At 30.9% G+C, this 27,765-nt stretch overlaps 2 protein-coding genes across 3 annotated transcripts; one reads left to right on the top strand and one right to left on the bottom strand.

The window, feature by feature from the left end:
* The first annotated feature begins 6,484 nt into the window (after window positions 1–6,484).
* LOC112512251 (homeobox-leucine zipper protein HAT22-like) lies at window positions 6,485–9,097 on the top strand. 2 transcript variants are annotated; one of them, XM_025118122.1, is made up of 3 exons: window positions 6,485–7,024; window positions 7,178–7,260; window positions 8,546–9,097. In XM_025118122.1, exons 1-3 carry the CDS (start codon window positions 6,518–6,520, stop codon window positions 8,829–8,831), a joined length of 876 nt encoding a protein of 291 aa, XP_024973890.1. In that variant the 5' UTR covers window positions 6,485–6,517; the 3' UTR covers window positions 8,832–9,097. The 2 variants fall into 2 exon arrangements, with proteins under 2 accessions (XP_024973890.1, XP_024973891.1); XM_025118123.1 differs by having other exon boundaries at window positions 6,518–7,024; window positions 7,181–7,260; window positions 8,546–8,831.
* Window positions 9,098–15,258: 6,161 nt separating this feature from the next.
* Window positions 15,259–16,816, bottom strand: LOC112512250 (probable xyloglucan endotransglucosylase/hydrolase protein 7). Its single transcript, XM_025118121.1, has 4 exons — window positions 16,554–16,816; window positions 16,369–16,469; window positions 16,067–16,263; window positions 15,259–15,944 (listed from the first exon to the last, which is right to left on the bottom strand). The coding sequence occupies exons 1-4, from the start codon at window positions 16,756–16,758 to the stop codon at window positions 15,554–15,556; spliced, it is 894 nt and encodes a 297-aa protein (XP_024973889.1). The 5' UTR covers window positions 16,759–16,816; the 3' UTR covers window positions 15,259–15,553.
* Between the last annotated feature and the right edge of the window lie 10,949 nt (window positions 16,817–27,765).

Consider the following 27,765-nt stretch of genomic DNA (forward strand, 5'->3'; position numbering starts at 1 on the left):
TTATTTTAATTAAAAATAATATATTTTATAATTTTTTTTATTTTTTTAGTTTAAAAAATCACTGACAAAATATATTTTCGGATTTTTTTCACTATTTTACCACTTTATCGTTCAAAATATGAATGTTTATTGGGGTTTTTTCGGGACTTTTTTCCAATATTTTACCACTTTAACTAGTTGTACAAGTCATAAGAATGTATCCATTTATAAAAGTTCAAGAAGTTATTTAACATGTTTTGGATTGTTCAATGACTTATTTGTTCCAAAAATTGTCCAAGGASTTATTTAAYATTTTTTGGAATGTCCAAGGACTTATTTGTTCCAAAAATTGTCCAATGACTTATTTAACATATTTTGGAATGTCCAATGACTTATTTGTTCCAATAAATTGTCCAAAGACTTATTTAACATGTTTTGGAATGTCCAATGACTTATTTGTTCCAAAAAAAAGTTTAATGTTTGTATATGTAAAATGCCAAATAGCTGAATCCAATGGCGCTTTCTACATGAAACAAGTTGTTGCTATTGGAGGGATCGGCGGGGACGTAGCTTGCCAGACAACCGAGAGGGATTCCCATGTGTACAACCAATAACTCATTAAAAGACTTGCAGGTTGACACAACAGGAAATAAGTTTGTTCTAATCAATGCAGATGAAGTTGGAAGAGTAAGTCAAAAAATTCTTTCTTAATTTTCCCAAAATCTCAATTAGGTTACCTCTGTTTGCCGTAATTCTCTTCTCGGTTTTTCATTTTTTTTATCTAAATTTATGCTTCTGAATAATTTAATTTCAGTTTTTGGTATCAAAATTTTGGTTTCAAGATGGAAAGTTCAATTCTTTTTATATTAGTTTATGTCGGTGGCTTACACTATAATATAATAATTTATCTCTTTTAACAATTAGAAATGTCTATCATCTCCATTTTGGTTTTGAGTTTATCCGCATCTCAAATGTTACTATTTAATGTTCTTATATCATCCTTCATATTATCGTTCTTGGATAAAGACTTATTTTATTATTTGTATTTTAATCATATATAAATTCAAACCACACATTAAAAAATACCAAAAAACACCTTAATATTATTATATTCTTAGTAGTAATAAAATTATATATTTTTTATTATAATATTTTTTTGTTATTAAAACACAATTATTATAATATATATATAATTAATTTTTATAATCAATAAATAATTATCATTTGTAGTCTGTCTGTATACCTAAATTACCAGTATCAAGTGTAGTCGAAATAATTTTGATGCACATATTTTTCTCTTTGATAATCTTGCAAGTTTTTCCTTTAATTTTTTTTACCGATTAACATCCAAGTAAGAACATATATCTTTATTAAATAGTTGCTTTAATCTTTTGTTTCTGGTTACAACAAATTTTTTACATTTGACTACAACATATTCCAGATACAATGTTATTTATGACAGACTCTTGTTGATTTTGATGACATGGTGAGAAGCCCATAAACTTTATAGACATCAAAACTGACATCAATAAAGCCTCAAACAGGAAAACACTTGGAGGTTGAATTTTGATTATTTGCAGATTATCTAGAATAAGCGGGAGAGAGATTCTTGGAAAGAAAGCATAGAGAAATATTTCAATAGGTTCAACATCATGCATGTTGGCTAATCTGACATTATAAAGTCGTATTATCTACACTTATTATTCACTCATCAACTATTTTATGTTTTCAAGACAGTGTATGTTAAATAGGCTAATCCAACATTATAAAGTCGTATTATCTACACTTAATATTCACTCATCCACTATTTTATGTTTTCAAGACAGTGTATGTTAAATAGGTTAATCCAACATTTTGTAGATGCAATAAATTGTTTAAACTCACAGAGTAATTTTAATATTCATTACATCATGTCATTTTACATAGTTCTATTTCGATAAGTTCGCCTTATAGTTTTTTCTTGTTTGAAAGGTATAATACTATGATATTTTTTAATTTTACAAATACAGTTGATCTTTCAAAGATGGGATGAAGACTGAAGTTTTCAAAACAAAGTCCTCAAATTCTTTTGAGATTTAAAAATGAACTATTTCTTCAAAAAAACTCTCTATTTGATGAATGATTTTTATAGGCTTCAACCTTCGTATTTCTCATTTAATTTTCAAAATATCATTTTCTTTACAAACAATGCCATAATTTAAAGGGTGGAACGTTTTATAAATAAATAATTATTTATTTATTTACAATAAGTTTTATATTTAGCTGCTTTGCAGCGGGTACAAAACTAATATATATATATATATATATATATATATATATATATGTATGTATGTATAGAGAGAAAGAGTTTGGTTCAAATGTCAACCTAAACTATTGTGTTAACTTTGTTAACCATTTTCAACCAATCACAATCCATCTTAGTATTAGGTTTCTATCCATAATTTAAAATTTAATGACAAAGGTACATATGTAATTTTCTTTTTTATGTAACTCCTATATCATTAATTGGAGTTACAAAACCATAAAATCCAACGATTTGTGTTAACTTATTATTAATTTTGTTATTTTTTAATATTGATTTTCTATCTCTAATGTTTATGAATTTATGATTGGTGGAGAAGACCCGGTAGTAAAAGATCTCCACTCTTCATCAATCATAATTGAATGCTAACATTAATGAGGTGCACCTAGATATACCAAATCAATTCTCTTCTAAACTGCAATTCATAAGTGGACATGAAATTAAAAGTAATCAATCGTTCATATTTCTTCTTATGTTATTACCATAACTTCTCTTCTCACATGATTCTTCCCCTATACATACGTATATATATATATATATATATATATATATATATATATACATACAATGTATACATCGGATGTTGGTTTGATGCAAGTTTTGGTAGTTTAGCTTTCGATGAGCATAAAATTCTTAGGGGAATGAAGTTGGTGGAAAATAAGGTTGAATTGAGATATGATGGAGGTGGTTAGAATCAGATTCGGATTAGATAAGAAAATAATGATAATTAATTGGAAAGATTAATGCCAATAGATTTTTAAATTTTAATTTTGAAATTTATTAAAAGAAAAAGGATAACATGGATCGATAAATTCTACTCTCTATTTTCTTACACTTAATTGTGACAAAAATTAAATACTTTTCAAAATACATAAACCATTTATTTTTATATAATATTTATGATGAATAATATTTATTTTCATTTAAATTATGATTATTACAAAAAATAAATTGTTTTTGGATTATCAAAATATTTAGAGTTTCTGAATAAACCTCCGCCTATCAGTATATTAAACCAACTATATATATTTTGTAAAGGTTGAAATCTAATGTGTGATTTCCAAAACATGTGTGTATATACATACAATCTTATATATTAATAATTTAATTTAAAGGTTGTATGATATTCTTTAAAAAACTTTGTTTAAATATTTTAATTATTACCAAACTTATGTATTTTTATTTGCATGCACCAAATTGATCCACAACCATAATATATATTATTGCAAATTCAAATGTGGTAGAAGAAGTTTAATATTGTTTTACTATAAATAATAATTCATTGGTGACCTAACTTTTTGATTATATATATGTGTGTGTGTGTGTATGGAGGTTAAAACGATAAGATGTTATTTTATAAAAATACATGAACACTTATAGACTTTCAAATTATTTAAGCCATAATAAAAATTAGAAAAAATAAAAATAATTTGTACTTATCAATAATTTTTTATTATCTTAGATTTATCTTGATTCTATAAATTTTGTTAATAACATCACAGACTTTTTATGTCGTTGCATCCGTTGTCGATAATAATGTGATGATGATGTGATTTAGTTGTAATAATGTTTTGGTAAATCTAGTCTTCTTAAGATTTGATTTTGATGTGATAAATTGAAAACCAGTGATGATTACGTCCACAATTATTGGCTATGTCTGTTCATTATGTGATATATAGTTTTTTTTTTTGCACATTTTTCCTACATGCCCTCGATATTCCTCGAAAATAGGGTAAATATTTATTTAATATGTTATGGTCCCTCGCGTCATGAGAATCGGAATAAGAAGCAATTGAGCACCTCAAGCAATAATCCTAAAACTGTGACTTTAAACAAAGGAGTTACAGTATATTTACATTTACGTAAACCATATGTATTCTCGCTTCAATCGTTTCCTATATATTCATACGTATGCACATATACACACCAATGCATTATTGAACATAACTTTTTTGTTATGTAAATGAAGGCCAAGAGATAAATTGATGTTTGTAGGTCCCATTACAAGTTCACACCAAACTTTCTAATTGAGCAAATATTTGGATTTTTGTCCCGTCGTCGACGATGAATCGTATTCAAACATTCATATAATAATTATGTAACAAACTGTATTTAATGGAACTTTTCGTTATTTAATTAAATAATAAGCAAATACGACATTTTATTTATAGGCCTAGATGGATAATAATAGTTCTTTCTCAACTCGGAGCCAATAAAATTTTCTTTTGTTTCTTCAATAAAGAAGAGCTAATTAGTTATCCATAAGCATTGCTGAAAAAAAACTGTATCCAACCATCTATAAATGGAATGATGTGTACGAATATGACCATTTACGTAATTATTAATATACAGACGGATGAGTGTCTGATGACGACCTTATCCACCATAGAATACCAATGAGTGTCTTTAATGAGTCCGATACTATGGTTTCTTTAAATTATGTCTCTTTTTCAAGCATAAAAAACAAACCATGAGATCATTCAAGAGATATAGTGGACATCCCCATCTTCCCCCACACTTTAGACAATAAAGAAACCTACCTCCACACAAACCCCTCCATTTATGAATGTTGGCAAAACAAGCAAACAAGATAACATGAACCCATCTCCATGCAAGTTGAACCAATTATGCAACCATGGGACCCTTCCTGTTGTTTCACCATTTTATGGTCAAAACATTTTTTTTATTAACCTAGATATCCAACCCGTTATGCAAGCCGACTAATCTCAGGACGACCACTTGTTTTACAGATAGCCCGAAGTCATCGCATTTGAACCTCCAAGTCCGTGCCCACAAGGGGGTTTTTATTCCTTCTTGGATTTGAACCTGAAACCTCCTGCTACTTTTGATCTTTTGAGCCAAGCTCAAACCAATCAAACACCACCCTTGTGGTTTGGTCAAAACATTTCACCTAGGTTTTCATTATTAAAAGAAAACCCAACAATAATAACGACTAAATGTTAATTTTCATCCATGGGATTGGTTCTAAAATGTTAAAATCGGTGTCTTTACCATTCAAGAAAAGATGGTACGAAAGGTTCATATGGATACTTTGATTAAGCCAAAAGATTTACGTTACCGCTTTTGTTTAAACAAGTAAATACTGATCTTTGAGGCATCTTAATCTCCATCCACAAGGTTGGTACTAGAAAAGCAAAACTACATACATGGGTCTTTCTATTGGTTAAAAAAGGATGTATGAAAGGCTTAATAGATGCATATTTTAAACAAAGGGTTTATGTTATTGGTCTGGTTGCATCAGCAAGTTGGAATCCTACTTCTTCCATGACAACTTTTTGGGTTAAACAGCATATGCTTCTAGAAATCAAAAAGTGGTTAAGAATCATAGCAAATGAAGAAGGCATATGTGAAGGATAATGGGGTTTGCAAAAGTTGTAGGAATCATATGTTGACATAATTTCCATGGCCAAATGATTTTTGAGTACCCCATGCATGTCGTCCATCCATCAATCATGGGCACCAAAAATGCATACTCCCCCCTTTCCCAAAAAAAACATAAAGAAATCTTGATCCTGTGTAGACATTCCAAGATTTCATGCCGAATTTTTTAAAGGAGAAAGGGTCCGACAAAATAATTATAAAACTTTGAGATTAATTAAAGAACCAATTATCTCGTTATCGTCATCATCATATGTTGATTATATATACACGAATCTACATATAACAAGATACCCGCAAGTGGTTATAAAGTCGTGTTTAAACCCGTATAAACTATAATTTGTTTTAATCCTAAATAATCCTGTTTAAGAACATTTAATTTGAGTGGTTTTGTCTACTTTTTGTCACCGTTTTAGCATAAATTCCTATATATTCTTTACTTAAAAACACATCTTATCACTTATACTCGTTTTTCAAGAGCCAAAAGAGAGAGCATATGCGATAGTGTGAAGGTATAAATGAATCAAAAGAGTACACTTTAAGTTTGCTTTGATTCTCCATTGGTATTGCTCCAAAAGTCAACCTATGTATAGTAAGACTTATACCTTCTTTCTTTTTCTTTATTATTTTCTTGACCATCTTAATTGCAATCCCACAGACCATGCATATTCCACTTTGTACACATTCATTCATCTCGTTTTAAAAGCATCATCATATATAGTTCTCCCCACCCCACACCCACCCCAATTATATTCCTCCATCATATATCTTGATTGAATTCAATTTCCCTTCATATACACACACCCATCTTAAACTTGTTCATAAATCCACCATCAAATGGGGTTTGACAGAGTTTGTGACACAGGACTTGTACTGGGATTAAGCCTTAATTCATCACCATCCATGTTCAAACCCAACACCATGGGTTCGGGTTCGGGTTCGGGTTCCACTAAAGAGTCTTGTGTGACGGAGAACATGCCCAGTTTTGAGCCATCGTTGACGTTGGGTCTTTCTGGCGACCATCGTGATCCTAACACTAGCTGGAAGAGACTTGTGGTTGGTGGTGGTCATGGTGGTGTGTATCGACAGGATAGTACTGTGATTAGTGGTGGAGGTTCGTCGTTTTCAAGCTTGAGTGTGAAGAGGGAGAGAGAGGTTGGGAGCGAAGAATCGGAGAGAGTTTCGAATGATAACAATTATTCATCAAGAGTGATGAGCACAACAAGTGTTGATGATGTTGAAGATGATGATGGCACTGTTAACGGTAGAAAGAAACTCAGGCTTACCAAACCCCAGTCTGCTCTTCTTGAAGAAGCCTTCGAACTTCACAGCTCTCTAAACCCTGTAAGTATAACCTCTCTCTCTCTCTCTCTCTCTATATATATATATACACACACACACACACATCACACACACAAATAGATACAGAATCTTGAATTTGAGGTGATTAATTGAGGTGAACAATGAAAGGTAATGATGATTAATGTTGACTATTAGCAGAAACAAAAGCAAGAGCTAGCACGGGAGCTAAAACTGAGGCCCAGACAAGTCGAAGTTTGGTTCCAAAACAGGAGAGCCAGGTATCCTTCAATTCTTGCCACACTTCCCAGTTTTTATTAGTATATTCTTTCAAGATCCATCGAATTCTTGACTCAAATTCATAAACTTTATAAAGAAACAGTTGGAGATGTAGCGGAAAATCTCATCTAACCCCTGGTTCGAATCCAGGTGCTACCAAATCTCTTTAGGCCATGAAAACCGTTCACCTACAATGGCTCCAAGCAATCTATGATCGAACTCACGGATTTTCTTGGATTAATCCACAAGTTTACGTGTCAAATTCAAAACCTTGTTAAATCATTTTAAACCTTCAATCACGTAAATTTAATAATTAAATTATATATATTAAGTTCTGTATATATATATCTTTATCTAAAATATGTTTTGATGTCTATCATCTCGACTTAAATGATATGCAAAGACTATATGACATGAACTACAATATAATAAGAATTTTGAGATTGTAGATGACCCAAAAAAGATTTTCTTGCTTTCTTTTTATTTTTAAACTTATTTCTATGCGTTTTTGTCAAATTTAGACAAGAAAATAAGACGTGGATTATGTGTTAATTGGACTTATTAGTAAGTTGCGTGTATACGTTGTCTTTTTCTTTGTTTCTTTTTCGACAAAATATATACAAACATCATCAATCAGATATCAACCACTTTTCGGGTACTTGTAACTCTATACTACACATAATCCGTCAACGAAAACCACGCATAAGAGGATCAAACTTTTTGATTCGATGACGAATAAGTGTTAGGGGTTGTTTGGTTGGTTTTCTATTATATCTTTTATGAATAAAGTTGACTTTACGTGAATTAATCTGTCTATATAGATTGGAAGAAACATGTTTTTTACTTGGAAGGGCAGCTTCTTATCGAATAAGTCATTTTCCATATCATTGAATCGTTTATCAAACAGTCGTGTATAATTGACTGAATAAGTTGTAGATCCCATTAAGCCACGATTGTTATAAGTGGGCATATTATATGGATGCTTTATCCTTGTTTCTTTGTGTTTCTTTGTCTTGTTTCTTGTTTTAGAAAAAAAATGTCTTGATAAAAGAAAAGCAAGAAAAAAGCCATGATGAATGAGGTTGCACCAACAGACCAGAAATATTATTGTGGGCTCTTTTGGTCTGCTCTTGATTGCAATATGTAACCACAATTATTCCTAACCCTTCATCATACGCCATAAATCAAGGATTCTTGAGAATAATAATTAATTAAATCAAATTAAATCGTTAATTATGATTAATTTTATTCGACTAATTTCGGTATATATCATGTTTTGAATAAAAGGACGAAGCTAAAGCAGACGGAACTGGACTACGAACACTTGAAGAAATGTTGCGAGACGTTAAGGGATGAAAACCGGAGACTCCATAAAGAGCTTCAAGAACTCAAAGCACTGAAATCGTCACAACCCTTTTACATGCAGCTTCCGGCAGCCACCCTCACGATGTGTCCGTCGTGTGAAAGGGTCGGAGACACCAATTCCGCCACCACCACCTCCAAGAACCCTTTTACGATGGCTGCGAAACCACACTTCTTTAATTCCTTCACTAATCCATCTGCTGCCTGTTAATTAATTACATAATTAGTTAATTTTCTTGCATGGTTATTCGTTAATCACATATATATATATAGTTTGAATATGAAAAATATTAAAATCGCCCATGAATAACCCTACCTTTTTTCTGGTGTCAAGGGTTTGGCTTGATTTGATTAGTATAAATTATTTTAGTTGAAAACTATTAGAATTCTGTACTTGTTTTTTTTTTCTTTGCTTGGTTTGTTTGTGAATTAAAAACTATGATATATGTCAATGAAATGAATGTATATATTATTCGGTATATTGTGTTTTTCTTTGTATTAGAAAGGTAAGCATGTAATTTTTATAATTTATGTGATAATTGTGTTTCTTTTTTCTTTTCTTTTTTTTTGATTAAGCTGGATATTCAATCCGTTATGCGAGCCGACTAATCCCAAGGCTACCATCTGCTTTGTGGGTAGCCCGAAGTCACTGCATTTGAAGCTCCATGGCCACAAGGGGATTTTTATTCGTCCTTGGATTTAAACCTGGGACCTCCAGACACTTTTGACCTTTGGAGCCCAAATTCAAACCAATCATGCACCAACCTTATTGTTTGTGTTTCTTTTTATTGACAATGTTTAAACATAATGCTAATTAAATTTGTTTTTGTTTGTAAAAGATGATATAGACAAATGTAATGACATATTGTGATTGACAGCATCTGTCGGGCCTTTCTGAAACGTAGGCGACGCTAGCTCGTTCTTTCTATTTGATTTTAATTATAAACACATACACATACACACACATAATTAATAAATATATTGAGCGATGAAGGATCAAATGAGAATATGTTGGTGATCTTAGTGAAATTTTATCGACTCATTTTAATGTAATTGGATTAACAAAAGGGTATGAAGTTCTTAGTTAAATTATAACACAGGCTACAAAGTTTGTAATGCACGCTCGTATAAGCTAACGATAACCGAGAGATCCCTAGATAGTGCCATATGGTGACGATCAAGGGGTCGTCCCCCCTTCCACAATCCTAGGGGCAACGCCCCTAGCAGATCAAGGGGGTTGCTTATGCGGGGTTTTGGGCAACGCCCCGAAACCACTATGGATTTTATAATTAGATGTGTGCTTAGAAAAATGATAAAGTGAAATTCAGAAGCCTCTGAGTTATCTTCAGAAGCATTTGAGTCTTGTTCAGATGCTTATGATTTTGATTTGCCTCTGACTCAGAGACTTCAGACTCTAAAGAGCTTCTTATCACTCTAAAGAGCTTATGACTCTGAAGCCTTCTTATCATGGTAAGCAATTTGTAACCGGTGTGCAATTAATCGCCCACTAATTACTCCAGCAACGGTTTCCATTTATTGGGGAATCAATCATTTCCATTTTACGGATTCTCGCATTTAATATAGGAGCAGTTATGATTCTCTAAGTTTAAAAGGAAACAATTTATGCCAAATTCGTAACTAGAAAACGAAAATCATCCTCGAGTTAATTTTTTGATACCCGAACAGATTCGGGTCAAAACATAACCTAAGAAAAACAAGTTCTCAAGTTATCTCAGTTTTTTTTCCAAGCTTTATATATATCCCAATTTCTCTAAACTTATTTTTCCAATTCTCCAAAAAAAAAATTGGTCAAAATAAAAAAGCACAAGAACGGTCAATCAGATGTGATGTTGTACTAATATCACATGTGATCACGAAACACAGTCAACATAGGGGTATATGTTGCAGCCATGGTCACGCGAATCATATGGGATTTTATACATGATTTTTAGTATATAATCACATGTGATTTCGCCGTAAGTGTTCGTGTTTTTTATTTCTTTAGTCATTGTTCTCGTTAAACCCATATATATATATATATATATATATATATATATAGAGAGAGAGAGAGAGAGAGAGAGAGAGAGAGCGCATGCATATTGAAACTGATTAGATGTAATTACTTCTTTCAAATAATTAAATCGTACATCATATATAGATCGAAGACAAGACTACATTTATAAGTGTTTTTTCTTGTAAGACTTGACATCGTAATTAATCAAGTGTCCCGATCTAACGTAATTAGTATGTCAACCGAATCGTTCTGGAAGGTAAAGAAAAGAATAAATGAATGTCTTTTTTAGTATATATGATATAAATGAAGATGGTAATTGATATTTTTATGTAACTTAAGAAGGACGACACCTTGAAAGGATAGGAATCCAAACGTCACCATGGCCTACAAATGGAAACCTTTTTATGGTATTCCATGCAATTAAATGCCATTTTGCTTCTTAATGGAGTCTTGTGGACCAAATCTTAAGTTTTCCGAAGTTTCCACGAACCCCACATTTGTTGTCTCACTTGTCATCTCCATTTCACATACATACACACTAAAAGACAAAAACAAAAATGTAAGGACTTGATTATATGAATCAGAATAGATTATAAGCCGGACTGTAACACTCAAGATCACATTTGCATATAAACATATATTTACATATATCAAGAGATAAAATTTACATATTCGGTCTCAATCTCTTACAAAAATAGCTAACAACTTTTTCATCAAAATCACTATACCACGCATGAACACATAACAAATATTCAGATACAAAAAAATAATATGCTAGCCTAATAACTCATGCAAGCATATAAATATCACTTCACAATTTTTCTTTACACTTGTCATTTGGATGTGTCCGACCTGTAATGCACATTTAAAAAACAAAATGAGGGTTAGACTTTGAGGTCTAGTAAGAAATCTCTTTGATACAATTACAGAGTGAATAATCACCAATTCACATTTATGAACTTATATTTGTAAAAATAACAAATATACGTCATTTTGTTATAACAAACCTCATTTATTGCATCCAAATATTCAAATAACTTGATAAACACATTCTGAGTAAACTTGTCGTATCAAATAGATAAATGTATAATTTTCTCGCATCACATGGGTGAGACAACCACATTTTTTTCGCAACACACTGGTGCGAGGAATCCAAGTCATCGCATGATATAGGTGCAATAAACAAATCTTGTCGCATCCAATAGGATACGATAAACCAACTTGTCGCATCACAGCAGTGCGACAAACATACTCCTCGCATCAGAAGGATGCGATAACAACTGTTCATCGAATCAATAGGATGCAATAACTTCAAGTCATCGCATCACACAGACGCGACAACTCAAAGTCATCGCATCACACAGACGCGACAACTCAAAGTCATCGCATCATAAGGATGCGATAGCATAGAACATTTTGATCAAAAACCCAGATTTTATAACTCAATAATTATGTCACCATTATCCTAGTATACATCTCTAATTGGTATGCTACTTTTATCCTAATATACACTTTCCTTGATATGTCACTCTTATAACCCAAAAATACACATCTTCTTAATATGTCACTCTTATTCCATCACATTTGAATTGATTTGTGAATGCTAGTAATATTTTTTCTATTACAATTTATTATCTAAAAGAATATATAATAATAATTCACATGTGTTTTTGTTTGTTTACATAACTATGAGGGTTTGGGATTGAACTCATCAAACAACTCATAAAAATGATGGGATTGGGGTAGAATCCTACAATCCAAATACCCTTTAAACGTGGGACTTAATCCAAATTAATAGAATCGTTAATCGTTACATTCTTTGAAGCCATGCTAATCATGTTCTGAAAGGTCCCAACTTTGATTATTTATAATATCAACTTCAGAAATAATTCATGTCATTTTTTTATAATTAGAAGGGTACTCGTGCAATACAATGAGATATATTTTGATTTTAATGTTTCGCTTTAGTTTTTTGGTCTATGTCGATATTATAATATGAATTTATGTGATTTTGAGCGTAATAATGTTTTTTTAATATAAATTTGAAGATATCATAAGAATTAAAAAAATATATAAAAATTCTCAATTTTTTTGTGTAATTTATTTAATTCAATTTTTTTATTATAATTTAATTTAGGTTTAATGATGAAATAATCTGTTTTAACCCAAAAAGGTTATATTAACCGACTAATGAAAATTTGATAGTTTATTAATTTAAAAAATTCAAGGTCTAATCATTCAAAATGTGAAAATTTAATGATTTTATTATTCAAAAACATAAATTTAGAGACTTAATTATGCGAAATGTGAAAGTTTAATGTTTTTTTTCATTTAAAAAAATAGTTTACGAACTAAACCATTCAAAATAGAAAGTTTGTTGAGTTTTTTTTTAAAATTTTTTCTCTTATTTCTTCAACATTCTTTACAACTCCATCTTCCAAAATCCTAATTAAGAAATTTTGGGCTCATAAAATGGGCCATGGAGCCCAATAGGTTTAATTCAATAAAACCGATTTGTCATTTTCATGTAAAGAAAATAAATTTATTTTACGACTTGATCTGTTGAATTCAATTATCTTTCTTCCGAATGATCTATGAAAAAAAAAACTATTTTTTTTTCTTCATTATCTTTTATACTGTCGTCTTATTGATCCAAATTATCCATTTGTCACATGCAAGTTTATTTCTTTAAATGCATTATGTTCTAACTTCTTACTGATCTTAAGTTTTTCGTAATATTTAATTTAAGGAAGATATTTGATTATTAACGTTGCGTTTTAAATATATTTTAATAATAAGAAATGGAGTATTTTATGTATTTAATAGATGGTATTTAAATTATTTTAAACTTGTTAATTTATAGATTATATGTTTAAGTCCTTCTCATGGTGGCCTTTTCTCTTGGGAAAAACCATAGAATAAAGGTTACTTGTGATACATGTTATTATGCAGTGATTGAGAACTAGAGTTCGTTTACCAAACGCTTATCTGGGTAAGCATTTATTAAGTCACAATATTTTATTGGATGACTATAACAAGGACCAAGAATCTTACATGGTAAGAGCAAAAACTAGGACCGAGAGTCTTACGCGATAAGTGAAGGTGATGGCGCTTGCTCGGTTAGCGCTTACCGGGGAGATTTTTACATACAATGTCGTTTTCATGAACTAAAGTCTTGTTAGGTAAGGTAAGTGATAATGTTGAATTTTACCAGTAAACTCTTACCAAATAAGTGTTTAGTCAACGTCCCCTTAGGGTAATGTGAGGGAATATTTTATATATCTCGTGTTCGATTTCAAATGTCTATAGCGATTGTAATTATTGATTTTTATCAGGGTTGATATCTTACAATCGTAATTTGTCATGATTAGTCTGTGAATAACCTAAGACACCCTTAAAAATACATTATTGACAACTAAATATGTGATTTTAAACCAAAACTGCATTTAATTAAAAATGTCTACAATTTTCTTATTTTTATTTACGTCATAATAGCACAGCACATGTATGTTTTAAAAGAGACAAGATCAATGAAGGCTTAAAAAATCGGCCTACTTAGCCCACTATTTAGGTCGTTGGGTTTAAATGGACCAAAAATAAATACCCAACATACGTAACTAGTTAAAATGGAAATATGTCACACGGATTGAACATGTCGGCTAAATAAGTAACTGGGTTGTCTTTTGAATTGAGTAGCGACCGGTAAGAAGCAGTATTTTTCATCTGTTTGATGATATTATAAAGATCTGACATGTATGTATTTTTAGACCATACTAATAAAAAATCTAAAAAATATTATTTAATAAGATAAAATTATAAAAACTTGTCTACCTAAAATATAAATATAAATATGTTGTAAGAAACTTTTGGGAGATGCAGGCGACAATTTACTACTTGTCATTTAAAGCGTAACTTAATTTAAGAAAACGGGTCAACAAATCAACTTAACCCTCTCTAACGTGCTTATATCTTTATTTTTCGCCTAATTTATAGCAAAGTATTCATTTGGTCTGTTTGGCAGTTGTTGAATGATTTGGTGCAGAATGATTAAGTGATTAAAATGATTAAAAAGCTCTCATGATATAGTGCAAAATGAAATATAATTGTTTGATAATTGTTTGCAATGAAATTAGGGCGCTGAATGGTTAAGGGATGTCTATGATACAAAATCATTCAGATGATTTTAGAACTATTAAGAGATATTTTTTTTTGTCAAACAAGATTCACCTCTTAACAATTCAGAGACTGCCTCTTAATGGAACTATTAAGAGGTAAACAAACAACAATCAAAATCATAAAAAAAAAAAAAAAAAAAAAAAAAAAAACATATATATATATATATATATACACACACACATACACATACATACATACATATATTTATATATGGTTGGGTTCCGATGAGAAGGAGAGTTAAAGAGATAAACATAAGAAAATATCTCCATCATTGAATACATACTATGATGAAATGCGCCGGATCAATTCCCGTATGAAGCACGGTTCATAAGTGGGTTTGAAATTAAAGATGATCAAGGGTCCAGATCCCTTCTTACGCTTTTTATTTTAACTCTCTTTCTCACACGATCATTCGCCTATTTATATATAGTATTATGAGACCCTTTTTAAAAGACATGCACAAACATTATTTCAATAATTCAAAATATTGTCAATACATACGTAACAAATCCACACTAACAAGGACATTGTGTACGGTACAATTACAAATTCAGCCCCCATATACATATACAATATCCAATGGCTTTATTTTATCACACAAATATAAATAAACTTCTCGGTCCCACCTGCCAACTGACTGAAATGGTCGATCGACATATATATACGTACATACATACATATCGTGCACATGGAATTAATTTTATCTCCAGTTATGCATCCAGTATGGTGAAGACGAAATCAATTTAAATTCCAGCAACACATTCTGGTGGTGTGACGGGGTAGCGATGTTTATCAGTGCAATAATCATAGACCAAATGGTTCAAGCGTACCCATCGGTAACGACGAGCCGCCATCGGGTCAAGTTGTTGGTAGCTCGAACCCTCCCACCAGTTGGAAGGGTTCGAGGCACAGCTGCTCGGACCCGGGACGGCACACCCTTCAATGTCAAAATCCTTATAATATGCATAAAAAGGTGCTTTCTTCCAATCAATTTTTTCCAGCCCACCCCTTGTTGCCCAGTCATCTGCTTCCCATAATGTAGAGTAGACTCCCATTGGCTGAAATTTAGGGAATGGGACCCCTCTACCTTCATTGTTCTTGTATACCCTTATGGGCACTTCGTCCACAGAAAACCTGTATCATATCAGTTTTTTAAATTTTTAATTAATTTATTATATTTTTAATTCATTAAATAACAATTTTATCTAACTAGAAATGTAATCACTTATTTCGGGGATATATATATTCGGACTTACACAACATGATGATGGTTCCATAAGATGGAGTAGGTGTGGAAGTCGGCAGCCGGGTCGAACCAAAGGTTAATCCTTTGTTCTCGATCACCCTTCCCGTGAGCATACACGTTGGTTTGGACCGAGTACGGCTGCCCGGTTCGGTTCCCCAAAAACTCAAAATCTAATTCATCACGCACTTGATCGGTGTCTGAATTCATCTGCCACCCAAAAATCAAACATAACCATGAACCAAAACAAACAAAACAAGTTATCGAAAATAAAATGTTAAAGTTAGTTCAATTTCTTTATAATAATAATCGTACATAAAAAGCAGCAACAGTGCCAGCGGAGTCTCCAGGAATGAGCTTGATCTTCATGCTCACACGTCCGAATAAGTATTGGCTTTTCGAAGCGAACCCACATCCTGCATCAAGTACGTACCCATCAATGCATATAAAAAAAAGATAGCGTTTTCTAAAAAAGAAACCTAGTGGATCGACTTAGGTACCTGAATTTTGGTCGAGAATAAGCTGAATGGCCCTGCCGCCATCGAGTTGCCTGATGTGTGAATCGGACCATGTGATACGGAAATCTTGGAGGAACGTAGCCGGTTTAGCATCGACCACCGCAGATGGTGTCAAGAACACGATTAGAAAAACAAAGATTACAACTTTATTAGAAAATTTTGTCAACGAAAAAGCCATTTTGACCATGGACTTATAAAATATTTGTCTTGTGTACGTGTGTGTGTAATATGTGTGTTTTTATGTGGATGGATAGATATAGATCGGGTGTATATATAGCTTTAGATATATAGATATATAGTGTAGGGTAGTTTATATATGGGAATAGTAGAGAGGGGCCTATGGAAATTAAGTTCGCTTTCCATACAGCTCATTTTATGCTGCCAATCGGCCCAAACCCTTTCACCTCTACAGTCTGATTGGATATGGATTCAATTTAATAGAACCTTCCTCCATCAAAATTAATATAAGTTATTTAATTTAACTTATAATTTTGAAATGGACCGTTTAGTTAAATGTTTACTCGGTAAGTGCTTAATGTTAGGAGTCTAACACTATAATTTATTTTATTGAGTAAGATTGTAGTACATCAAAACATATCATATACAACAATTTACCTGGTAAGTGCTTACCCGGGTAAGAGTCATCACCCTCACTTACCGGGTAAGACTCTCCATCCTTATCATCGCTCTTACCGGGTAAGATTATTGGCCATTGTGATCATGTTCATCCGGTGAGGAAAATTACACAGTAAGTACTTATCGGGTAAGCGTTTAGTAAACGGCCCCTAAGTCCATAGATATATTAGCTATTTATGGGGAAATCTTTGCTGACATATTGTAATTATAGGGAGTACGGTATCTGTATAACATATATTACTGACTTCTGTGTGACTTATAAGTCACAAAACCTAATTTTTATTTAATTTGTCGGTTGAGTTGAATACTGATAAACGATAAATTGTTGATAGAAAATACGGAAAATTAATATTTTAATAAATTAATTAAGGGAAAATGAGTGTTTAATTTGTCGGTAATATAGTTAACCCATAACCCTAGCTTACATAAATTCGTATATGCTTCCGATGGGGACAGAGACAGACCATGCATGCATGCATCCATGCAATTCCCTTTGTTTGACTTTTGTATTTCATTTTTCAACTATGGCGCTTCACGCCGTAACCATTAAAAAAACATTTTCTGAAATAATTACAAAATCAGATAAACAGATACAAATGTAACCAGTTTTTAGGGGTTGTTCGACGATGATTGAAATCGGACCTGATTTATAACCGGTTAAGGAAGGGATGATTTTTTACAGGTGCGTAACAAATCAGGTATGACCGGTTAACCTAACTATAGATCATACATTGGGTCCAATGAGACCGGTTAGAAAGAATGAACGGGATTTCATTGAAATTCAGACTTTTAATTCTGGATGTTCTTTTAAACACCAAAAGTCGATTAGAATAGAATCCAATTTCAAAACGCACACTTAGTTTATACTTAAAACTATATATAATAAACAAGAGTTGAAAACAACCACCGGATAGCCTAACGATGTGTTCTCGAATTTAAAAAAGAAAAAAAAGTGAAGGACAAGAATGGAAAAAAATATTTGTGTTTTTTGAGAGCGAACAAAAAGAAAGAAAGGGAAAAAATCGAGTATCATGTTATGGATAAAAAAAGAAAGGAAATGAAAGATGTCAATTTTACAAATACACCCTTATTTATTTTTGAAGAAATTGTAATCGATAGAGAGATGTGTAATGTTATAAATATTTTTAATTATTTTATTTCTTTCCCTTTCTTTTTATATTTGGGAGGAAAATCAATCTTATTTTCTTTGTTTTCTCTCTTAAAAAACTCGAGAACACGAGAATTTTTCTTTCCTCCCATCCTATCAATCTCTTTCCTTTAGGATTTAGTTTGGAACCTAGGTTTAACAAAAATCTAGTATGGTAAGTTGTAATTGCTTGGAAAAACACACACACACACTCTCTCTCTCTCTCTCTCTCTCTCTCTCTCTATATATATATTTATATATATATATATATATATCAAGATACACTACAACAAAATTGAGTTTATAGAACGCCCACAATCTCTAAGCGTCATAAATATACCGCTTTATATGACCAAAATATAAAACGTTCTATCTAAAGGTGTTGTAATAAGTTTATATGATGCTATTGGGTGTTTTAACAAGTTTTTAAGGACATTTTTAATATAAAATGTCGCATTGGCAACTTTATATGATATTTTTTAAAAAGTGTCCTATAAACTCAATTTATTATAGGACATTTGTTTTTGTAGGACAATTTTCCAAATAATGTCTTATAAAGTTGCTAGTGGGACATTTGATGTTAAAATTGTCCTAAAAAACTTATTACGACGTTAAAAAGGTCATATAAAATTATTACAACGTCTTTAGATATGACATTTTATTTTTCTGGTCCTATAAACTAAGTCCTATAAATAGGTCTATTATGACACTTAGAATTTGGGAGTATTCTATAACCCCGATTTTGTTGTATCGGTATCTTCATTTTGAGTTTAAGTCATGAGATCTTAAAAATTGTTTATGATGTTTTATTGGGTGTTTTGAGATGCCAAAGATATTTTATTTCATCAAATGTGATTTTTTTCGATATTTGGATGATTTGGGCAAAATGTTGTTTTCACCCTTGAAAAGGGTAACTTGGATTAAGATGATTTCAGTAGGTTTGTAAAATGGGTTTAAAGGGTTATTGACCTTAGGGGTGAGCATAGGTGGGTACCCGCCCTTAATCGGAACCGGAACCGGAACCGGTGGTTCTTGAGATATTGGAACCGAAATCAGTTAGAGCGGTTCTTGAATTTTTGGAACCGGAACCGGTTCCGGTTCCGGGTACCTACTTCCTAAAATATTAAAATTTTGTTATTTAGAAATAAAAAATAAAAAATCGCCAAAACACTAAATAAATAAACAAGAATACAAATTATACAGAATAATGGTTACAAATATTGTTTAACGATTACAAATCATAATAGACTAATAGAAAATGTTTAAAGTTTAACGATTACATACTATAATGGTAAATGTTAAAGTTTAACAATTACATACTATGAATCCAATTGAACACATAATTTGAAAAAATACGAATCATTTTATATGAAGAATTTAGATGAAGAATGAAGATGACGGCGTGCTTTCAAGATGTAAACCTAATATAAATTTGGTATTAAAAAATAATTATTATTTTTTTATTGAAAAATACCAAGTACCCGGAGGGTAACGGTTCCGAAAAATTGAGAACCGGAACCATTCTCAATCAGTTCCATATTTTAGGAACCGGAACCACTCATATCGGTTTCGGTTCCGGAACCGGCGGTTCCAAGGCAGTTCCGGTTCCGTAGCCGTATACCCGGTTCCGCTGCTCACCCCTAATTGACCTTATTTGAGATCAAATGTTATTGTAGGATATTACCCATCTTGTTAACTTTTGATAGCGGCATATTAGTCATTTTTGCTAGTAAGCATACAAATATTTGATAAACGCTTTTCTTTGGCTTTATGAGGATTTTGAAAATACAAACCATATGGTTTAGAATCTTTTGACTATTGTGCTTCAATGAAGTGATGGTTTATGGACCTATTCATATTATAGGTGCCATATATTTATTAACCGTTGGAAATTATGTATTTTCAGCTTATGTGGTTTATATCGACTTAATTAAATTAGTCAAGTGCTTTGAGGGGCCTATCAGCTTGATTTTAACTCAGTTGAGTTTTAGAGACAGTTGTCCAGTTTTAATAGCTCAATGAGGCGCTTTAGACGTATAATGCTTTTGTTCCATATTTGTCGGATGTTACATGTTTTGAGTGCGTTATTCATTCAATTAGAGTCATGCAACTTTTAAACTGTAATGCATTATATTCATAGGCATAAGAGTCTATTTTATTGTTTAGCCTGGAGTTTTGATGTCCACACTTAAGTCTAGCGAGTGGTCCCCAAGTCATGGGAAGAGAATGTGTTGTGGTACTCTATTGGTCGTATAAGGAGCTATTTGCCTGTGATTATACTTGGTTGAGACTCATCAAGAGGTCGAGTAGACACCAGGGTCATTGTGGAAATCTTGTTGTGGTACTCATTGGAGTCCTATACGAGGATCCATAACCCGAGGTGAAACTCGAGAACATTGATAAATGACTTACTTTTATGTTCCCGCCACATTCGATGGAATCGAGTTTCCCTCATCACTTAAAGATGATGTTTTCAGGTATTCCGTTACCCATGTTTTCGGTGTTCTGAATATATAGTTTTATCTATATAATTGGTGTTTTGGAGTTGCGGCTCGCACACATTTTCGGGTGAGTTCAAATTTTGGTTATTTATCTAAAACGGGTGTTTGAATTGAAAATGACGAGCTTTGTAAATATATTCCTTTTATGACGTGTGTTTTATAAAATGAGTCGTTGTTTAAAGGAAAATGTTCGTTTTAAAGGTCTTATGTTTGATATGATAAGATTGTTTTAACTCCATAGACATTAATTCTACTATTAATTATTATTTTTCTTATAAAATTACTAAAAAACAAATTCATTTTTCATTATTTTTTTTTCCTAAAATATTGACACAACCGTCTAATTGCGATCACATATCAGTGGTGGGCCTGCTAATGTACATCTGGAATTCTGGATCGAGGCTGTCGCTTATCAGGTGGGCCAGAAGTGTCATAAATCAGCCCATTTATCTCTGTATCCGTTAAAGATCATTTTTTAAAACTAAACCTTGAAGTTTTGATGAAACTGTTTCATGTATTTCTTTAAAATGAAAATCACTCTCATTTGTATAGACCGTATAAACCACCCTCATATATCGATTTTATTGTTTAATTTTATGAAATTTTTTCATGAAATTGTTTAATCTTGTGAAATTGTTTCAAAATAAAATATAAGTCTAACATCATTGACATCATTTATTTCTAAAATAAGATATAATTTGTACACAAAATATTTAATATTTTTCAGGTCTGAAATTATTTCAAATCATTAATTTACAAATTATTAGTAAAAAACAACTACATTTAAGGTTGGGTTGGGGGTGGGCACATGATCTTGTTTATTGCAGATCGTGGGCCTGAGGCCCGATTAGGAAAGACGCAATAAGGACTAGTAGGTATAAAGTTAAAGTCGAGCCACTTGTTTTTGCCTCCATGGCCCATGGCCCGTCAGATTTGGGCTTTAGTTATCACTGTCCACGTGGCAACACTCCATTTGCTAATTTTTTAAAATATTCTTTTTTATGCATAAATCGCAATCATTTCATGACCGACTAGTACATGAAATTTAGGAGGCATTTGGTCCACGAATCAATATCAGATAGAATGAAATAACTAATCTGTTTTTTTAAATTTTTTTAAGTTTAATGGGTGGATGATATAAATGAAATTTCATTGGTTGTAATCATATCAACACTAAGGGACTGTTTACCAAATACTTACCCGGGTAAGCACTTACGAAATCATATTACTTCACATGATGAATATGATAAGAACCAAGAATCTTACCCGGTAAGAGCGAGACAAGGATCATGAGTCTTACCCGGTAAGTGAAGACGACGATTCTTACCACGGTAAACACTTATCGGGTAAATTATTGCATACAATGTCATTTTGGTGGACTAAAATCTTACCCGGTAAGTAAATAATAACGTTAAAGTTTACCAGTAAATACTTACCGGATAAATGTTTGGTAAACGACCCCTAAATAACTAGAATCGATTCAATTTGACTGAAATGCCTCAAATTTTGCAGATGCACGATCTTCTATTTCTTAAGTAAACATATATAACTTAATCCAATCTCGTTCTTGAATTTTCAAATAAGAAATAAAAAAACTATTAAATAATAAATCGTAATTTTATATATTTTTTGAATAATAAATTGTAAATTGAATGATTTTACTGGTCATTATAATCAATTATATATTTAAAAAGTAAATAAGAAATCTCAAAAACAACATTTAAGATGATTTAATGTCAAAGATACATTCAGCAAACCAACAGAGAAGGTTTAAATGTAAGGAGCATTTTTGTTTCATTCATCGACTGAGTTTTAGCAGGAGAGTCTTGAGTTGAATCTGGGATATTTGTATTTGGACAAAATTATCACACTTATTTGACAACTGAGCTACATGTAGTTTAAGTTTATTTCATCAGATATTAACTGAACGACGGTCGAATCAGATTCATTTTCATTCAAAATCTCTTAAAAACATTTGAAATTTTATACTTTTATATATATATATATATATATATATATATATATAAATAAATAATTGGTAGTAGATAAAATCTGGTTTAGGGTTTTAATGGGTGGGCTACAAGACTTGGTGTTGAAGGTAGGGTTAGGGCCATGGGTTGGAGTTGAATGACATGGTTTGATTTGTGTGGCTGATAACCTACATCACCAATTTGACCCTCTAACCATCAACCTTCAACATCATCCCTACTTTATCCACTCACATTTATATACAACTAATTTACATTTGTGGTTCCTATGTCTTTTTGAGTTTCATCCCTACACTTTAAACGACTATGCTTTTGTTATCATGGTTTACGAACCCTTCGGATCTAATCCTTTTCTTTAACGTTCGTTTACTTTTAGCCCTAAAGTGATCAATGACGTGGTCTTTTTCTATTTATTTTTATCGAGTATTTTTATATTTTTATCATTAACGACCGTGCTTCCAATCCAATGTCTACCCTCTCCTTACCATTCCTGGTTTGCACCTGCAACAACGAAAGTATAAAACGTCCCTCATTTAACCAATTTTTTTAATATCCGACTGTTTTTGCAAACTATGATGAATGAAACTAAAGTTTTTGAACTTTAATGACAAAAACCGAAGAACTCAAAAAAGCACAAGGATTAAAAACGTAATTTGCTCTAAATATAAATATAAATCATTTATATTGATTGTGTATAAACGTATCATTTAGTTAAAAGGATTTTAAATAAGTTGATCCCTGTTATTTTGAGGTCATATCTGGTGTTCAGAGTTTGTCTCATTTCTAATAATTAATATATTCATACTCCATCTTCATTCAGATACCATTTATTTTTTACCTCGTACCTCACTTACATACCCATTATAAAAGAGGGTATGAATAGAATTCATCTTTTCAAAACTTTAAACGACACTCTCTAATCATGAAATCTTATAAATAGTAACCCCTTACAAGGATGCGATAACCACCATTTGTCGCATCTCATTGATGCGATAAACAAACTTCTCGCTTCATACTGATGCGATAAACCCATCATGTTGCATCACAAGGATGTGATAAAAATAACACTTCAATTTCAAATCTCAATTTCATGGCATCACACATATGCGATAAAATCAACCTCATCGCATCACACTGATGCGATAACAAATTCCCATGATCAAAAAATCATCGTTCCCGGAATTTGATTGTCACTCTTATCCCAGTATACTCAATTTCTGATTATGTCATTCTTATTACAAATATATACCCAACTTCTGATTATGACACCATTGTTACCAAAAATATTCATCTCCTGATTATGTCACACTTATTACAAATATATACCCAACTTCTGATTTATGTAGATGAGGATTTTAATTCAACCACAAAGACAGATAATCACGTAACAACTTCTTCTTCTTTCGATTTCTGCTAACTCGAACCCAAAGAACACGCATAAAAAACTCACCAAATTACTTTTTGTCTCTTTTTAATTTACCCATGACAACAAATATAGCATAAAATATAATCACTCACAAATATCTCCATCTAAGGCGGTGGTGTTTCAAATTTTAAACCAAATAACCACAACACACCCCTCGACTTTTAAACTATTTTCAAAATCAACCTCAAACTTTATAACCAAAATAAATCCGGTTATCACAATTCATGGGTAAACAAAATCATTGGATTATTGAGGATTAATTTAATTTTGGTTTTAAATTTTTTAATAAAAAATGAAAAGTGGACAAACTTATAATTTAAGCGAATATAGAACTACAGTTTTAAATAACACTTAATATGTTAATTTATCAACAATAAATATAAATAATTAATTTTAAAATAATAATATATACAAATAAATATTTAAAATCATTATGAAATAATTATGAGGTTAAATTGATGGAAGTGAGGCCCACACAGGCAATAATAACCAGCATTGCACGTGAAGGTTTGTTTGTATCCAAAGTTAAGTCCTATTTCCCATTTAATGTCGAATTGTGAATTCATTTTTGCAATTATTTGCATTATAATTTGTATGTTAGAAAAATTGCATTAAAATAGAAACAATTTTTATCTAATTCTTATTTTGGGGAATCAACTTTTAAAATCGTCATTTTAGGGAACCAACTTGCATCTGATTCCTATTTTGGGGAAACAACTTGCAAAATAATTATAGAAAAATAACTAAAATTCGTTTTTTTTTCAAAAATTAATTCAATAAAATCTATTTTTTATTTCAAATCTCGTTTTTTTTTTAATTCAGATATATCAAATTGAAGATTTTTCAAAAAAAATCCAAATTACCACGATAAAAATTGTTTTTAATGCAATAAAAAAAGTCAATTTAATAGAAAAAAATTAATTGATGCAATAAAAAAATAAATATTAAATATCACATTCAAGATTTTTATATCTAACCAATTCGTATCAATATYAAAGTTTAAATCAAATTTGGCAAATCAAACCAAAAGTTTGATAGAGACCCTTAAATTATCTGTTACAAGTTCAACAGATCAACCAGACCCTTAAATAAACAAAAAGTTTGATAGAGACTCCTAAATAACGATTTTGAAAGTTGGTTCCCCAAAACAGGAATCAGGTGAAAGTTGGTTCCATTTTGGTGTAATTTTCCCTTGTAAGTTTTTATTATATGTTTACGACATGTATCGATGTATAAAAATGTTTTCAATGAATATATAAATTTATTTAGGTTGGAATACAGATAATATGTTTGCTTCCATTTAGAAGAAATCTGAGTAAAAATCATGTTGATTGTTAAATAATTATTCTTGAAAATAATTATGAAATATGTGTTAAAACATAATTATGATAATTACATGATGTAAATTATAAATATGTATAACTATATTAATGTTTTAGAACAATTATATAATTATTACAGATAATCGTTAAACCTTGTTTAAGTTATGGACCAAAAATAATATAGTTCATATAAATAGGATGACAGGCCCAAACAATTTCAAGTGATTCAGTTTTAGAGTTTTGACTATCAGATATAATAGAGAAAAGAATCTAGAGTTCTTTTGGCTAGCATTCGATGGGAGTAATTAGCGTGATCATGTGTGGATCAACTGTAGAGGAAACCTGATTTGGTTTCTGAATGCTTAGACGATACCGACTCCCGATCGATAAAGGTACAAACTCTAAACACCCTGTAATATGTTTGATTATCAATGCTATGTTATAAAACATTTGACAAAGAACTCTTAAAAACCATTTTTATGCATGAATTACTGTTTATTAATTCATATTACTTATAATTCAAGATTACAAGTAATTTTGTGTAACTACATCTTATTGAAGCTCCATTTTTAAATTTGTGTGACTAACTGCAGATAAACATAATCAAATACAATATAAACATCCATTTTAAACATAGAAAATTTAAAATATAATTAAGATAATCATTAAGTTCTTACATAATGTTTAATTATTATCTTTGTAAAAAAAATATACTATTAAAACAAAAATAGATTACTTTGTTATTAAATCTGAATTAAATTATAATAAAAAATGAATTTAAGAAGTTACACTAAAAAACGAAACTATTAAATAGTTAATCCGATATTGTATCGATTTATTTTTTTCAAATTTGTATGTTATCTTCAAATTTATATTTCATTCAAAAATAAAAATATTATCGTTTTCTCAAAATAACATAAAGTTATATTATATTGATAGAGACAAAAAATAAAAAAACTAAACATTAAAATCAAAATTTATCTTACTAAATTACGTGAATACCCTTCTAGTTTGTTTAAATACATGAATGGATTTGATTGAATTTTCATCTAAAAAGCTTTCTCGCTTAATTGTATAACCAAAACTTATTTTTCCGTTGCGTTCAATCACTTGCAAAATCTTTAAAATCCGAACACGATTAATTTTTAATTTAATAACGATAATTTAAAATTTTATTAAAATAAATAAATGAAGTTAAATTGCCATTTTGTCTTAATTAAATCTAAAGAATAACAATCAATTTAATCCATATCATCTTAATTTTGTCAATGATTTTAAATTGCTATGATCACATTAAAAAAATTAAAACAGATTTAAATGTCATTGCATTTGTTCTCTTATAAATATTTTGTAAGTTCAAAGATGTTCGTTTTTTATAGAATACATACTCTAATACTATATTTTATATGAGTTGTTAATAAACATTACTGATTTTATATAATATGTATATTAAGGGGGTGTTTGAGGTTGCTTATAAAAACAACTTATTGACTTATTTCGGTATGACACCAGTAATAAGCACTTTCGAGTGTTTGGATAAACACCTTATACCGGTGCCAAACCGGTAATAAGGAGTTTTTGAAGAAATTAAACATTTTTTACTTATAATAAGTTGATAAGTGTTTTTGTAGAAAGGTATAAGTTGTTTCAAATAAGAAATCTCAAACACCCCCTAAATCACAAGTTAATTTGTTACATACAACTTTTTAAACGTAAGATTTAGTTATAAAAAAAAAAGGATTGCTTTGAGTTTTTTTAATTTTGCTATACTTCCTTTATTTAATTAATAATACTTGGTCAGGTTCTTCTCCAACCCTTAACGACTGCTTCACTATTGTAGTGTAATCACTAGTTTGTCTACTTCGAAAGGTTAAGAACAGAGAGGTGGTTGGTCCATGAAAGCATGTACATGGTAACACTATTATTTTCTGTTGAGAGAATAGGTCAGCAATAACCCTTTCAAACTCAGCTGGAATGTGCCTGATATTTAGGAGAATAGCTTTGAATAAACCAATCTGCATCGTGGACCTATTCTTATGCAGATAGCTTAGGATTCTAATTTTCTGTTTTATCATTTTTGTTTCTTTGCTGTAATTACTGCTCTATTTAAAGGGCCAAGCAGCTTGAATAAAATCATTGAGTTTTTCCTCAGTAAAGTAGAGTTTTAATTCTCT

Source organism: Cynara cardunculus (genome assembly GCF_001531365.2).
Source record: "Cynara cardunculus var. scolymus isolate 2C chromosome LG 5, CcrdV1, whole genome shotgun sequence".
Classification (NCBI taxonomy): Eukaryota; Viridiplantae; Streptophyta; class Magnoliopsida; order Asterales; family Asteraceae; genus Cynara; species Cynara cardunculus.